The sequence below is a fragment of the Belonocnema kinseyi genome, chromosome 9 (genome assembly GCF_010883055.1).
Source record: "Belonocnema kinseyi isolate 2016_QV_RU_SX_M_011 chromosome 9, B_treatae_v1, whole genome shotgun sequence".
NCBI lineage: Eukaryota > Metazoa > Arthropoda > Insecta > Hymenoptera > Cynipidae > Belonocnema > Belonocnema kinseyi.
Genome location: NC_046665.1, coordinates 77,482,874 through 77,495,752, shown reverse-complemented (window position 1 = coordinate 77,495,752; position 12,879 = coordinate 77,482,874). Strand labels below are relative to the sequence as shown.

The following is a 12,879-nucleotide window of genomic DNA, read 5'->3' as shown; positions in this document are numbered from 1 at the left end:
ATAGTTAAATTTTCAACCAGAGTTAAAATTTTTAACTAAATAATTATATTTTCCACACTATAGTTGAATTAAAAAAAAAAATAGTTAGATTTTCAACCAACAGGTCGAAGTTTTAAACAAAAAAGAGATTAAACTTCAAACAAAAACGTTTTCAACAAAATAATGGATAAATAGTGAATTTTGTAGAAAGATACCTTTCTTAAAGAAGGCCTAATTACAATTTTAAAAACTGGCAAAAACTTAAAGTGCAGATATGCGTATCAGCTAATTTCTTCTAAAAAAAAAAAAAAAAACAACATATTTCATCGCTGAGAGATTATGAAACATGAAGTATAGAGCTCGCCTAATTTGAAATAGATTTGATTATAGTTAATTTTAGTGTGCACTATTTTTTGACTGTGAGTAAACAAAATAAAATTTTTTTAAAATGGTTTACTCAAATTATCATTTTATAAACATAACTTTACGTATTTGACTATTTATTGACAACAAAAATTGCCTGTTAGCTTAGCTCTTTATTAAGTATTGATAAAATGATTGAACATACTATATTTTCTGGTTTATAAGACGCTTTTCAGATAGGCAATTTATTTAATTACTTTCTCGATTTGCCCATTTTTATGGATTTGCAAGTACTATCTCACCTTTGAAAGGATATTTTTTAATTTTAATAAGAAAAGTGAAAAATAAATTAGATTGAAACATATGCAATGAGGAAAAATTAAAAAAATAATATAAATATAATATAAAATAGCTATCCTATTGGGGAGCAGAAAATATTCTCAAATTTTTAAATATTATAAATTGTTTTCTTTTTTTACAAAAGAACGTTTGAACATTATTAGAATTTTTGAGTAAGGAATTGGTTTTTTTTTCTATAATGAAAATATTAGTTATAATTACATATAATTTAGTTAACTAAAAATTGCAACAAATTAACGGTTACCATTATTTTAAAGTAAGTTATGTAAATTAGGAGACTTTCAGGGATCAAAAATAAAAAAAGGGATATAAGGGACAAGCTGTAAAGACTGAAATCGCAACAATAATGAACAAGATTAATTGTGACATCAAAAGTACAATACCTGTTCCACATGGAAAGGCTGCGTAGGAACTTCCAGATTACTGACTTCCTGTTTGAAGTCCCTCGAGTTGCTAGAGTCTTTCGAAGAATTCGCCGAAAATTTCGGATCATTGTCCAATGTCTCCTTATTAATAGAATCTCTTGAACCATAAATATCCCTTGCTTGCAATTCAGGAGCCACAACCTCCAAATTAACAAACTCCGAAGGCTGCTGAATATTCTCATAATTCTCCACGTTCGGTTCCGGTGTCCACTTCTGGGCTCGAACGTTCATAACGCGATCATTTCCATACCAATTATTATCCTGCGCCACCGCAGTATTTTGATTATACCACTGATCATAACCAGCCTGTGAAGCATTCTCTGAACTCCCAGGAACTCCTTGAACATTCGCAACATCATGAGGATTCAACTGAGTCTCCAACGCTCGGGCGTTTTCTTCTTCAACTTCTGGTAAAACCGGTACATTATCAGGAACAGCTTCTTCAATAACTTTACTCGACTGGATCGAGTAATTCTCAATTTGAGACTTTTCGGAATTCTTACTAGTATTAGCATTGATATTCATCTGGCTAATTCCACTCGATAATTCGGAAGTCCATTCCCCATCAGCATTCCAATCTAGTTCAATATTCTCCTGATCCTGGAGACTATCTTGAGCGCTGAAAGAAGCCTTCGCTTTGCTCAATCCCGATGACAATCCTGCGGAATCATTCAAAGAATTTGAACTAGTAGCTGGGGTCATAGGAGACTTCTTCCTCTCCTCCGTCTGCTCAGTAATATTTGATATATTCGCCGTGGATCCAGATGTCGTGGAGGCATTGGATGAAGCGAAATGAGCTGGAGGTCGAATTTGCTGCCACTCTGTCGCCGAAACTCTATTTAATTCAGTATCTAAAGTAGTTTCTTTCAGGTTATTTTCTTGCTGACTCCACTGACTCGGTTGCTCATTTTGTACCGAGTTTTCCGGCCACTGTTGAGAATCAGGGTTCTCTGCTCGGTGCCAGCTCAACAAGTTCGCCGCGGATGAATAATTCTGTGGCTGCGAAAGAACCGTCTCGGAATTTTGATTCTGCCACTGATTCAAAGCTGGGTTGCTTTGCACTGAGGGCCAGTTTCTCTGTCCTCGTTGATCTTGCTGTTCCATCGGCCAGGTCAGGGAATCATTGGCAGAATCAGAGCCAGAATATGCCTGAGCTATTGGGTGTGGTTGACGGGGCGGTTCAATTGGAGGCTGCTGAAGTGGAGATTGTTGAATTGGAGGCTGTTGAAGTGGAGGTTGTTGAATCGGAGGTGGCTGGATTGGAGGTTGAAGAGACTGCTGAAGAGGTGGTTGAGATTGCTGGCCCCACTGATTCCCAACACTATCATACTGATTCTGCTTTTCAATACTCGGTTGTTGCCAATAAGGTGAAACCTTGGATTGGTTTTGCCAATTTTGTGCCGGAAGAGCTTGCTGCTCATTCCAATTAAAATTATTAACAGGAGGTGGAGTTTGGTGCGCTTGATTAGGAGGAACACTTTGTTGGATAAAAGATGCGTTGTGAGGTTGATCGTTTAACCATGGTGCATGATCAGAGATTGAAGAACTCGACTTTGTAGAACTCGGTCTTTGAGACGGAGGCAGTTGTTGATTGAAGGTGTAATTCTGATACGGAGGGTATGAATCAGGATGATTCGGGGTCGATTCTCTACTAATTGTCCTCGGAGTCGTTGCTCCTGAAGTGGAATGTGGGTTGTTTAATGGGGGTCGGTTGTTTCCATTTAGATTTTTGTAGTAGTCTTGAGCAGGAGGAGTTTGTTTTTGAGGTGGATAAGTAGGAATAAATTGATTTTGTGGATGCTGCGGTTGTGGAGGGTGCTGTGGTTGTTGAGGATGCTGTGGTTGATGAGGATTCTGTGGTTGATGAGGATGCGGTGGTTGATGAAGAGTCTGTGGTTGTTGAGGATGCTGTTGATGTGGCTGGTGTTGCTGAAGTTGTGGGTGAAGACGCTGAGCTTCGGGTTGCTGATCGACGCTCCAGTTCCAGGAATCATTTCCGTTGTTTGCATTTTCTGATCCCCAGTCCCAAGGATCTCCAATTTGTTTTGGCTGATTCATGACGGGAGTTGGAGGTTGGAAGACATTATTTGGGGGAACATTCGATGGCACTTGGGATGCCACTGCGTTCCATGAATTTTGATTTTGTAGTCCATAGCCTGCTGCCGCTGCATCTACTCTTGCTCTCATTGGCCGTCCGCGATACGGATTCTGAAAATTTAAAAATTAAACAATTCGTTAAAAAGTTGATCAAGCTTTATTCCACAGCTTTGTAATGCTTTTTCTGTATTTAAAACTTTTTAAAAGTAAAGGGTATCCATTTAAAGTTATACTTACACTCATGCTAATGTTGATCTAGTACCTTTCGATTTATATTGTTTATACAGAAACTGAAACAAAAAGATTTTTAATCTTTCTCTGTAACAATTTTAAAATCAAATCAAGTCTTGCACTTTTGATTTAACTTTATAGAGAATCTGAGATTTTTTTATTTCATAAGTGTGCAATCATTTAAATGGGAAAGAATTTTATTTATATTGACGACATAAAACTGAGGTAAATCATTATTACGAGAGAAAGAACGTCTGCTAAGGTCTCAATGGCTCGATAAAAGTTTTTTTCACAGCGGTTTAAATCTGCAATAGCCAGCATGCGATGCAAGTTGTTTGTCGATATGAAAAACAATAAACAAGGCTGTTTAAAAAATAACTAAAAATGGCGAAAGAGACTCTTTGAAATATTCAAAACTATAAAGTCAACATTCTCTTAAAAACTCCAAGTTTCCCAAATTTTACCCCTATCAGCAAATTACAAGAAGCAATCACCTGATAATACATTTCCCATAACTCAATCTATGCAAGTCTCATTACTCCCGTGAATAAATTCTCAAATTTAATTTGTCTCTGAAGAAAATGTGATAGTACTGATTGTAAGTAACTGAAAAAATACACTCCACACCCAATAAAAAAATCATGCAGTTCATACACATACGGAGAGATTAAGTTCATAAATCGAGGTCATAAACGTCAAGCGTGGAGTAAAAGTGTATCAGCTTATTGGCACAATTTTACTTTTTCAGAATATCTCCTAACCGTATCCAAAATCTGTATAACCTCATTAATCTAATTTTGACAGCTGGCAAACGGAAAAGTACGAGAGTAAAGGCAAGGTCGAAGAAAATCGTCAAACATCTTCAAACCGAAGGCGTCAAACGTCAATGAAACCTACGTACAACACCCTCCTAAACCATATACGTTCAGATTCTCACGAATTTACCAGAATTATATAACCCAAACCGTGAGGAAGCACTTTCGTAGCTTTCCTCGCGTCACCGGGCCAGTAAACTTAGTGAAAAAATGCACCTTCCCGAACTGACAGTACAAAAGATATTCTGCCAGCTGTGAAACTCGGCTTTGAAACGCATGTACTCACCCAGCTATCGAGTCTTGTATTCAAATCCATGCGCTCGTAAAAGCATTATTTTTCCAGCACCAGTTTCCTTTCACTAAACAAGGCACTCGTCTCCTGTAAACAGATAGCCCGAAATTTTGCCGAAATGGACACTGCGGCTGTAAAAAATCACTGGAACGCGAACATTCTACAGGGAAAGGGAACTGCGGTTCAGCCACAGCAGCACGAACGTCACGAATTTCTCTCGATCTCCTGTCGGCAGAGTTTCCGACATTTTGATTATCAGGTTCAAACTTGCCGTAAGAGATAGCGCTCGTATCCCGTTTCAAAAACAGGGGTTCTCAATAGTAAAGTTAGAAATTTACAATGATCAAATTTCACCAGTGGTATCTAAATTCCAAATTTTAAACCAGCATCCAAAATTATATGTAGAAATTTGAACAAACTTCAAATTATAGCTTTAAAAATTGTATGGTTTTACGCAAATTGAGCGTCTATATTACAACTCCAGTCCTCAGAATGATAACCACTACTAAATTGTTTATCAATTTCATCAATTATTTTGAAAAGCACGTATTACAAATAAATTGTTTTAAAAAATAAGGATTTAAAAATTACTCATAGCAATTTTTTTTTTCGAAAAAAATATTTATTTCTTGGACACCAATAATACAATTAAATTTTAAAGTGCTGTACATTAGAAGGAAACAAATTGCGGTGATTTTTTAATGTGATAATTATTGTTCGTTTAATTTTTATTAAAAAAAATTAATTTTTAAATAGTAAAAACATGATGAGTTGGAAGCTCAGAAAGGATCTGACGTGGTGCGCTTTGAGTGGAGAGTGAAGACTAGAAGAAATTCATGTGGGGATTGTATGGCTGGCAACTCGGTCGGTTGGTTTTCTGACACCTTAAACGTCCTCGCAAATGTGAATTAGAAAATTGGAGTGATTTTTGAGAGAATTAAGCATTGTTTAAGTGAAAAATTGAACCGAAAGTGTAAAACTTGAAAATGATTTTGATGACGATGATAGCAAGAATAGGAGATGGCTTGCCTCTCGCAGCCGCTATGCAGGATGATGAACAGGTTAGAATCCGGACGAAATGTCACTTTGCTCTTACTTTGAACAATATGTTCTTTATTTACTCAAAAAAGAAAATTAAATTCAGGATACTTTGCATCTTGAAAATATCCTTTGTTCATTTCTCTACGCTAAACAATTATTTGAGATGGAATTCATCTATTCGTTGAGGAAATTTAAATGAACTTCTGACCTGTGTTTATTTTTTTAAAGTATTTTGCGGGTTATTGTTGTAGAATGTCCATTTATCATGTTTTTATAAATACAACTATTTTAAATTTTGGCATTTTACATCTATGACGTACAGTTCACTGGTTTTACTATATTATTTGGGATTTTTATTATAACAATATGTTGAAAAAATAGGTTTAATATTTTATAGTGAGATCAAGATTATAATTATAATTTTCTGGTTTAAATGCAAGAGAGAATCGGTAAAATAGTTTAAGACCTTTTTAAATTCGAAAAAAACTCAAACCTGTAAGGTGATCATCAGTTTTTTAACCCTTTGAACCTTGAACCTGACGGTTTTTTCTTGCAAATTTAAATGGGCATTTGATTGAAAAACATAAGACTATTTTTCATGGGTTTTGAGAGTGGTTGCTAAATCGGGAAAGGGTCGGAAATTCGTTGACACCGGTAAAAACCGGAAAATAGCAGTGAATTTACTTTTTAACTGGGCATTTTACAAATTGTTAAAGAAAAACTCTATCCAATCACTTCAAACATTACATGATCATTAATTTAAGATATTTGACTGTTCATTAAAAACGAGCAATTATAAATCGAATCCGCAAAACTAAACAATTTGAAACTGAATTTTTTGAAATAGAAAGTCTTAAATCGTTAAAATTCCAAAGAGCTAAATTTAAACTTTGAACGTTACAATTCTAATTACTTTATTGAAAAAATTTGTGATTTGTAAATGATATTGTTGAATTTTTATGTATAAATAACAATTTAACTCTTATTAATTTAGATTAATTCAACTAAACTAATTTACAACTTGAAATTATTTCAAATAATTTAAACTAAAATGTAAATTTTTGCATATTTCGAACAAAAAATTAAGAAGCTTTTTAAGAATTTTAAAGAGTTTCAAAAGAATAAACATTTTCTGAAGATTCATAGGAAAATTTAAAATGATTTTTCATTTTAAAAAATTAATTAGAAGACAATATTCAAAAAGATTTCCAAAAATAATCTGGAAGATGCAATGCAATTTTTGTTATTTTACAGTTAAAACAAAAAATTTAGGAAAAATTAGAATCTTTTAAAGATATTTAGAAGTTTTTAACAAATTTTCAGATTTTTGAACATTTTAAAATAAAATTATGAAGATATTTAAGGATTTTGAAAGTTTAAAGATAATGATTTTTTTTAATTCCTGGGGAAGTTTTTTATTATTAAAAAAAATGTATAAATGACAATTGAACAATTATTGATTTTAATTTACTTAATATTATAAAATGATAAAATTTTGAAAATTTACAATTGATTTATTCCTTAATTTAAAAGCATTGAAAATAATAACATAGATTTAGACTTTTTGAACTGAATCTAAATGTTTAAACTGTGCAATTTATAAACGTTCAAAATGTTTAATTTTGCAGTTTAACTTATTTTTATTTAAAAATGTTCAATTGAAAAGTGGTAATATCTTCCGTTTTATACGTGTTAATTATTGAGAGTTTGAAGAATAAATGTTTAAACTTTAATTTTAAAATACTAAAGTTCCGCTTGAGGTGCTTTAATTTTCAGTTCAACATTTATTACTTCAAATGAAAAAGTTTAATGTCTATAACAATGCAGAATTTTACGAACCCGAAATTAATTTTTAATTTTTTTCTTTGATTCAAACGGCCATCCTGTTTTTGTTCTTTTTAATTTAAAAATCAATTAATTTGCCGAATATATTTTTTATGAATAGTTCAAACTGGTTAAAATTTTGTTTTTCATCAACTAAAGTATCATATTTTATTTAATTTTTCTAAATTAGCTTTTCAAGCCTAACCCTAAATTTTTAACATGAATTTTCTTTTAATTATTTTCAGAGTGGAAGAAGTATTTTGGAGTATCAAAACCAAGCTAAAATGTTGTTTAGAAAGCTTGGGCCACAGTCCCCTACTCGATGTTCCATAGAAACTGGACAGTACCTTTTCCAGTAAGTTTCTTGCATTTTTTTAGCAGAAAGTCAGAATATATATTAAATTTGGATTTAAAAATTCGAATTTTAAGAAAATTAGAACAAGAGAGTGGCTATAGCAAATTTGGTCCATTTGTTACCAGTCCTATTTTTAGAATCATAAATATATTTTTTTTCTCAGTAAATCTAAAAGTTTAAATAATCTTCTTTACAGTTACCTAATAGAAAACGAAGTTTGTTATTTGGTACTCTGTGAACAAAACTACAGCAAACGTGTAGCCTACAGTTATCTCGAAGATATAGCGCAAGAATTCCATGCTCAGTATGGTAGACGAGTAAATACTGTCACGAGACCATACACATTCATTGAATTTGGTACGTTTTTCTGAAGCTCAGTTATTGATCCAAGATTTTTGTATTTCTAATTGTTAATATTTTCATTGAACGATATGTGCTTTTCTCAGACACTTACATCCAAAAAGCAAAGAAAACCTTCTCAGACACTAGATCGAGGAGGAATATGAACGCATTGAATAATCAACTTCAAGATGTACAAAGAATAATGGTTCAAAATATAGACGATGTTTTACAAAGAGGAACTGTTCTCTCAGGTATAGCAAATATTTAAATCATTCAAATCTCCGATATTATCCAGGCCTTAGACTCACTTCAGAAATTAAATAACATTTTTATTTAAAATGTTATTATTTAGTCTATAAATTATCAAAATGCTATTTATGTATCGCAGGCGTTACAGCCTTTTCCCCTCTTTTCCATTTTAAATCTAACTTTAAAAAAATGTGTATTCGTTACAGTTCAAAAGTAGACTATTAAATGTTTGGTTCAAAATTGAATTATTTTGTTGAAAATTTAACAATTTGGTAGAATATTGCACTATTTAGTTGAAAATGTATATATTTTGTTGAATATTTGTCTTTTTTTGGTAGTATATAAATTTTGTGGTTAAAAATTCAACTATTCCTTATACTAAATTAAATTTTGTTGCTGTTGAAATATCAACGATTATATTTTTGGTTGTAAATTCAGCTTTTTATATTGAAAATTCAACTTCATGGTTGATGGTTGAACAACTTTCTTAAAAGTTTTGTTGGAAAACTATAATCTCGGTCACGCGCTTGAAGTTCCTCGATTTGAGGGAAAACAAAATTTTGAATGCAACATACAAACATCGAATAACTATTTATTTCTTAGTATTATTTTCTTATTTTTGTGTACACAAAGGGAAATTTTAAGAGAATAATTCACGGAAATGCTCCTTGATCTTATTTTAGTTCTTACGCCAAAGTTAAAATAAGATCAAGGAGCAGTTCCGTGAATTAATCTCTTGCAATTTCTCTTTATGTAAGCTTATATAAATTTAATTTTTACAAGAATTTTGAAGAATTTAAAAGATTTTAACAAATTTCAGAAATCTAAAATCAAAATTTCAACAGGACAGTTTATTTTCAACCAAATATTTAAATTTTTAAGCAAAAAAGATAAGTTTTCAGCGATAAGTTTAATAGTTAATATTTCAATCTACAAATATTTTTATTTGAAATAAAAAAAAAACAGTTTATTTCATATAAAAAAGACAGATGTTCAACAAAATATTTCAAGCCTCAACCAAAAAAGATTAGTTTTCAATCAGTGTTATTTTAAACTAAAAAAAACTTAAAAGTTTTCTATAAGGGACGTCTTTTTTTATAAAAACATTACATTCTTAACCCAACAATTTGAATTTCCCACATAAAAAAATCTAATTTTATAGACAAAAATTCGATTTTCATCTACATACGTGAATTTTTTACAGAGAAGATAAATTTTTTATTCAAAACAAAAAAAATGAACTAAAATTATGAATCTTCACCCAAAAAAATGATCTTTCAACAAAATAGTTCAAGTTTTAACCAAGTTTTATTTTTAAAAATAATTAATTCTCAACAAAGAATGTAATACTTGGTTTCTGGTTGATATGTCAATCAAAAAAGATTTTAATTTTAAATCAAAAACCGATGCATTCATAAAAAATCAACAAAATAGTTCAATCCTCAACAAAAAAAGATGAACTTTGAAGCAAGAAGATTAACTTCCTGCCAAAAAAGACAAATTTTCAACAAGTGAATGTTTAACAATATAGTTTAACTTTCAACCAAGTAATTGAATTTTTAAACAAAAAGGCGAATTCACAGAGAAAAATATAGTAGTGGATAATTAAACTAGAAATATATTTTTAATTTAAAATAAATATTTGAATTTATGTAAATAGGCGAATTTGCAATAAAATAGTTGAATCCTCAGCCAAAAACGATTTTAATTCTAAACAAAACATTTGCAAATTCAGAAAAAAAAACGATGAAATTTCTATCAAAAGAGATGAATTTTCAATACTAAAAGAGGAGTTTAAAAAAATGGCTAAATTTACAAACAAATAAGATTTTTCAGTCCGCAATAAAAAAGTTGGGAAAATTATAATTTGAAGGAAAAAAATAATTTCTAATACAAAATACAAATGTAGCTTTACTATTTATTTTTTTATTTTCTATGACTTAGCTTTAAGGTTATATCAATATAATTTTCCTAGGTTTCTCGAGAAAATTCAAAAAGATTTTTGAAGATTTCCGATGTTTCAAAAAAGTAACTAGAAAATTTCTAAGAAGTTTATTTTATTCCACACTCAACCGAAATGGCCACCTTTTGCCCCTGAAAAAAGAGGCGAAAGTAGCATATATTTCCCGCAATCCGCATTTGCGGGGCGAAAGTAAAATTAGCAGGGCGAAAATAAAATTAGCGGGGCGAAAGTGAAATTGCCGAGGCGAAAGTAAAAATTAGTCAATCCCGCTTTTCAGGGCCAAAAGGTGGCCACGGTCTAGAGTGAAATAAAACACTATATGCAACACGGGACAAAAGTAGATGATAAAAAATGTTAGGGAAAATGTGAGCAATTTCAAAGATACCTAAGACTTTTTGACGTTTCAAAAAATGTAAGAATATTAGATAACCACGGTGCGGCTGAAACAAATTTTTAATCAAAGGTATGAGATTTTCTTTTTGAAAGTTGTTTTTTGGCATCTCCCAGTTATTATGCATTTGAACAAAAAACCAAAATTTTCAACCAAATAGTTAACATTTCAACCAAAAAGATTAATTTTAAATAGAATACATTTCATGTGAGAAGACGATGAATTTTAATTATTTAATTGAAAGTTCTTTTGGTTAAAATTAAACTAACTGCTGCAAAATTGAATAATTCAAATTTCTTTTTTTCACATCCGATCAGTAATACAAAAACGGATTATTTCATAATGCGCCCTCTGAATGATTTCAAGTTTCTTTAACTAACTCGAATTATTCTTTCAATTGTTTTAAAATATTTCGGATTTATTTTTGAAAATCTTTTGTAATGTTTGATCATCTTTTCAAATATTCTCTTGAAATTAATTTATTAAAATAAAGAATCACTTTAAATATTTCCAGGAATTTTAAAACATTTTTTTATAATCTTGAAACCTTTCAAAATCTGTAGAAACCTTCGAAACTAAGAAAATAAAGAAATTGTGAGTGAATAGTGTCAGAAAAAAACATTTTATTCGCAACTCAGATATTTATTTTATAGAAAAAACTCCTTTTAATCCTCCTTACGTTTCGGTACACATGCGTACCTTTTTCAAAGGTTCTTAACCTGAGTTGATGATGGTTCAAAATAGTCAAACATATCAAATTTCAGTCAAAAAAAAAAAAAAAACATTTAAATCAATTATTTAAAAAAATTAATTAAAATTTAGTCATTTAGAAGTCTCAAAAATACTGAGTCTTCAATCGATTAGACTACATTTCTAAAAATATAGTGAGAGAAAACAAAATTAGCGTAGGTTAGGAAGGACGAACAGAAATTAATGTTCTGTTCTGTTTTTTGACTCATAATTTATTTTTGATTAACGATTAGACCGTAAGACATAAATAATTTGAAATCTACGATTTGAAATCAATAGTGACATCGTTTGAAAAAAGTGGCAATAGTGTGGTGAGCCCGAGGCCTGGTATCAAATAATATTAAATATTAGATTAGCAATAAATATTATTTTCTAGAATTGGACACAAAAACGCAGAATCTTTCGATGCTTTCACAAAAATACAGAAAGGATGCAGCACATTTAAACAGCAAGTCAATGTACATAAAAGCCGTCGCTGGAATCGTGGCACTTCTCGTCTTCCTTTTATACTTCTTCATTCTTTAGTCAGTGACACGAACAGGCCAACTATATTATAAATGGATAGCTAATCGTTCAAAAGGGCATATTCTACACCGAATTTCAAAAACCGCAGAAATTTGATTGAAAAATGTTTATTGGTAGCCTATCAAGTCTTTAATCCGCGGAGATATTTAATAATAGTGCAAAAAACAACAAACAAACACAAGAGGGCATGATTGTATCTCAACTCGAGAAAATTATCTATTTTTCAAAGTTAGCTCCGTTTTCAATGTTTATTAATTATTGTTTTTAATTTATATATGAGAATCGACGCCTAAGATTCGAACTTATAATTAGATGATTATTATTACTTCTAGATATCGAGTTTCTACAAATAAATATATCAAGGACGTGAAACACCGGATGATTAGATAGAATTTTATCAGAATTTGTCAATGAAAGTCGCAATCGTGCACTTTGTCAGCGCGATTTCAATTACAAGTTGAATTTTTAAAGATGCTTTTTACCCCAATTTGTAATTTATGTAAAAGCATCACCTAAATGTTCAAAGAAAACTGAAAGTTTTTATACCCTGGAATGAATGATTCTTCTGTTTTTAAAATTGTTTTTCAATCAAGCCCAAGATAAACTCTCAACTTAAAAAGTTCTTCTACTTGACCAACTTCAGTCTTCAGCGATAAATTAGTTACTTCGAATTAAGCCAACATTTACTGATTACTATGCGATCATGTGGGGAAAAAAATTGTTATTTATTATCAAGGTTTTAGGGGTTTTTCGTAAGAATCACCTACGGGGGAAGGAACCAATGAAAGACATGTATTATAGCAAACTATATATTATGTAATTATTCAGTTTGTATGAAATTCGTATTTGCAGTTTATCCAACGAAGTATTTACAATA

At 31.0% G+C, this 12,879-nt stretch overlaps 2 protein-coding genes across 12 annotated transcripts in view; one reads left to right on the top strand and one right to left on the bottom strand.

Annotated features, from left to right (window-relative positions):
* The window catches only part of LOC117180044, a 46,006-nt gene extending 41,212 nt beyond the window's left edge, over nt 1-4,794 (bottom strand). For all 11 annotated transcript variants that reach the window (XR_004467991.1, XM_033372351.1, XM_033372344.1 and 8 more), the window contains exons 1-3: nt 4,557-4,794; nt 3,462-3,514; nt 1,086-3,335 (exon numbers count right to left, since the gene is read on the bottom strand). Coding sequence is in view for 10 of the 11 variants with exons in the window: in XM_033372351.1 (XP_033228242.1) it covers nt 1,086-3,335; nt 3,462-3,467 (2,256 nt within the window). In the remaining variant the exon portion in view is untranslated. The remainder of the gene's footprint in view (nt 1-1,085; nt 3,336-3,461; nt 3,515-4,556) is intronic.
* A 508-nt stretch (nt 4,795-5,302) lies between these two features.
* LOC117180052 (vesicle-trafficking protein SEC22b-B) lies at nt 5,303-12,875 on the top strand. Its single transcript, XM_033372361.1, has 5 exons — nt 5,303-5,623; nt 7,673-7,782; nt 7,979-8,139; nt 8,229-8,375; nt 11,854-12,875. The coding sequence occupies exons 1-5, from the start codon at nt 5,549-5,551 to the stop codon at nt 12,000-12,002; spliced, it is 642 nt and encodes a 213-aa protein (XP_033228252.1). The 5' UTR covers nt 5,303-5,548; the 3' UTR covers nt 12,003-12,875.
* Nucleotides 12,876-12,879: the final 4 nt, after the last annotated feature.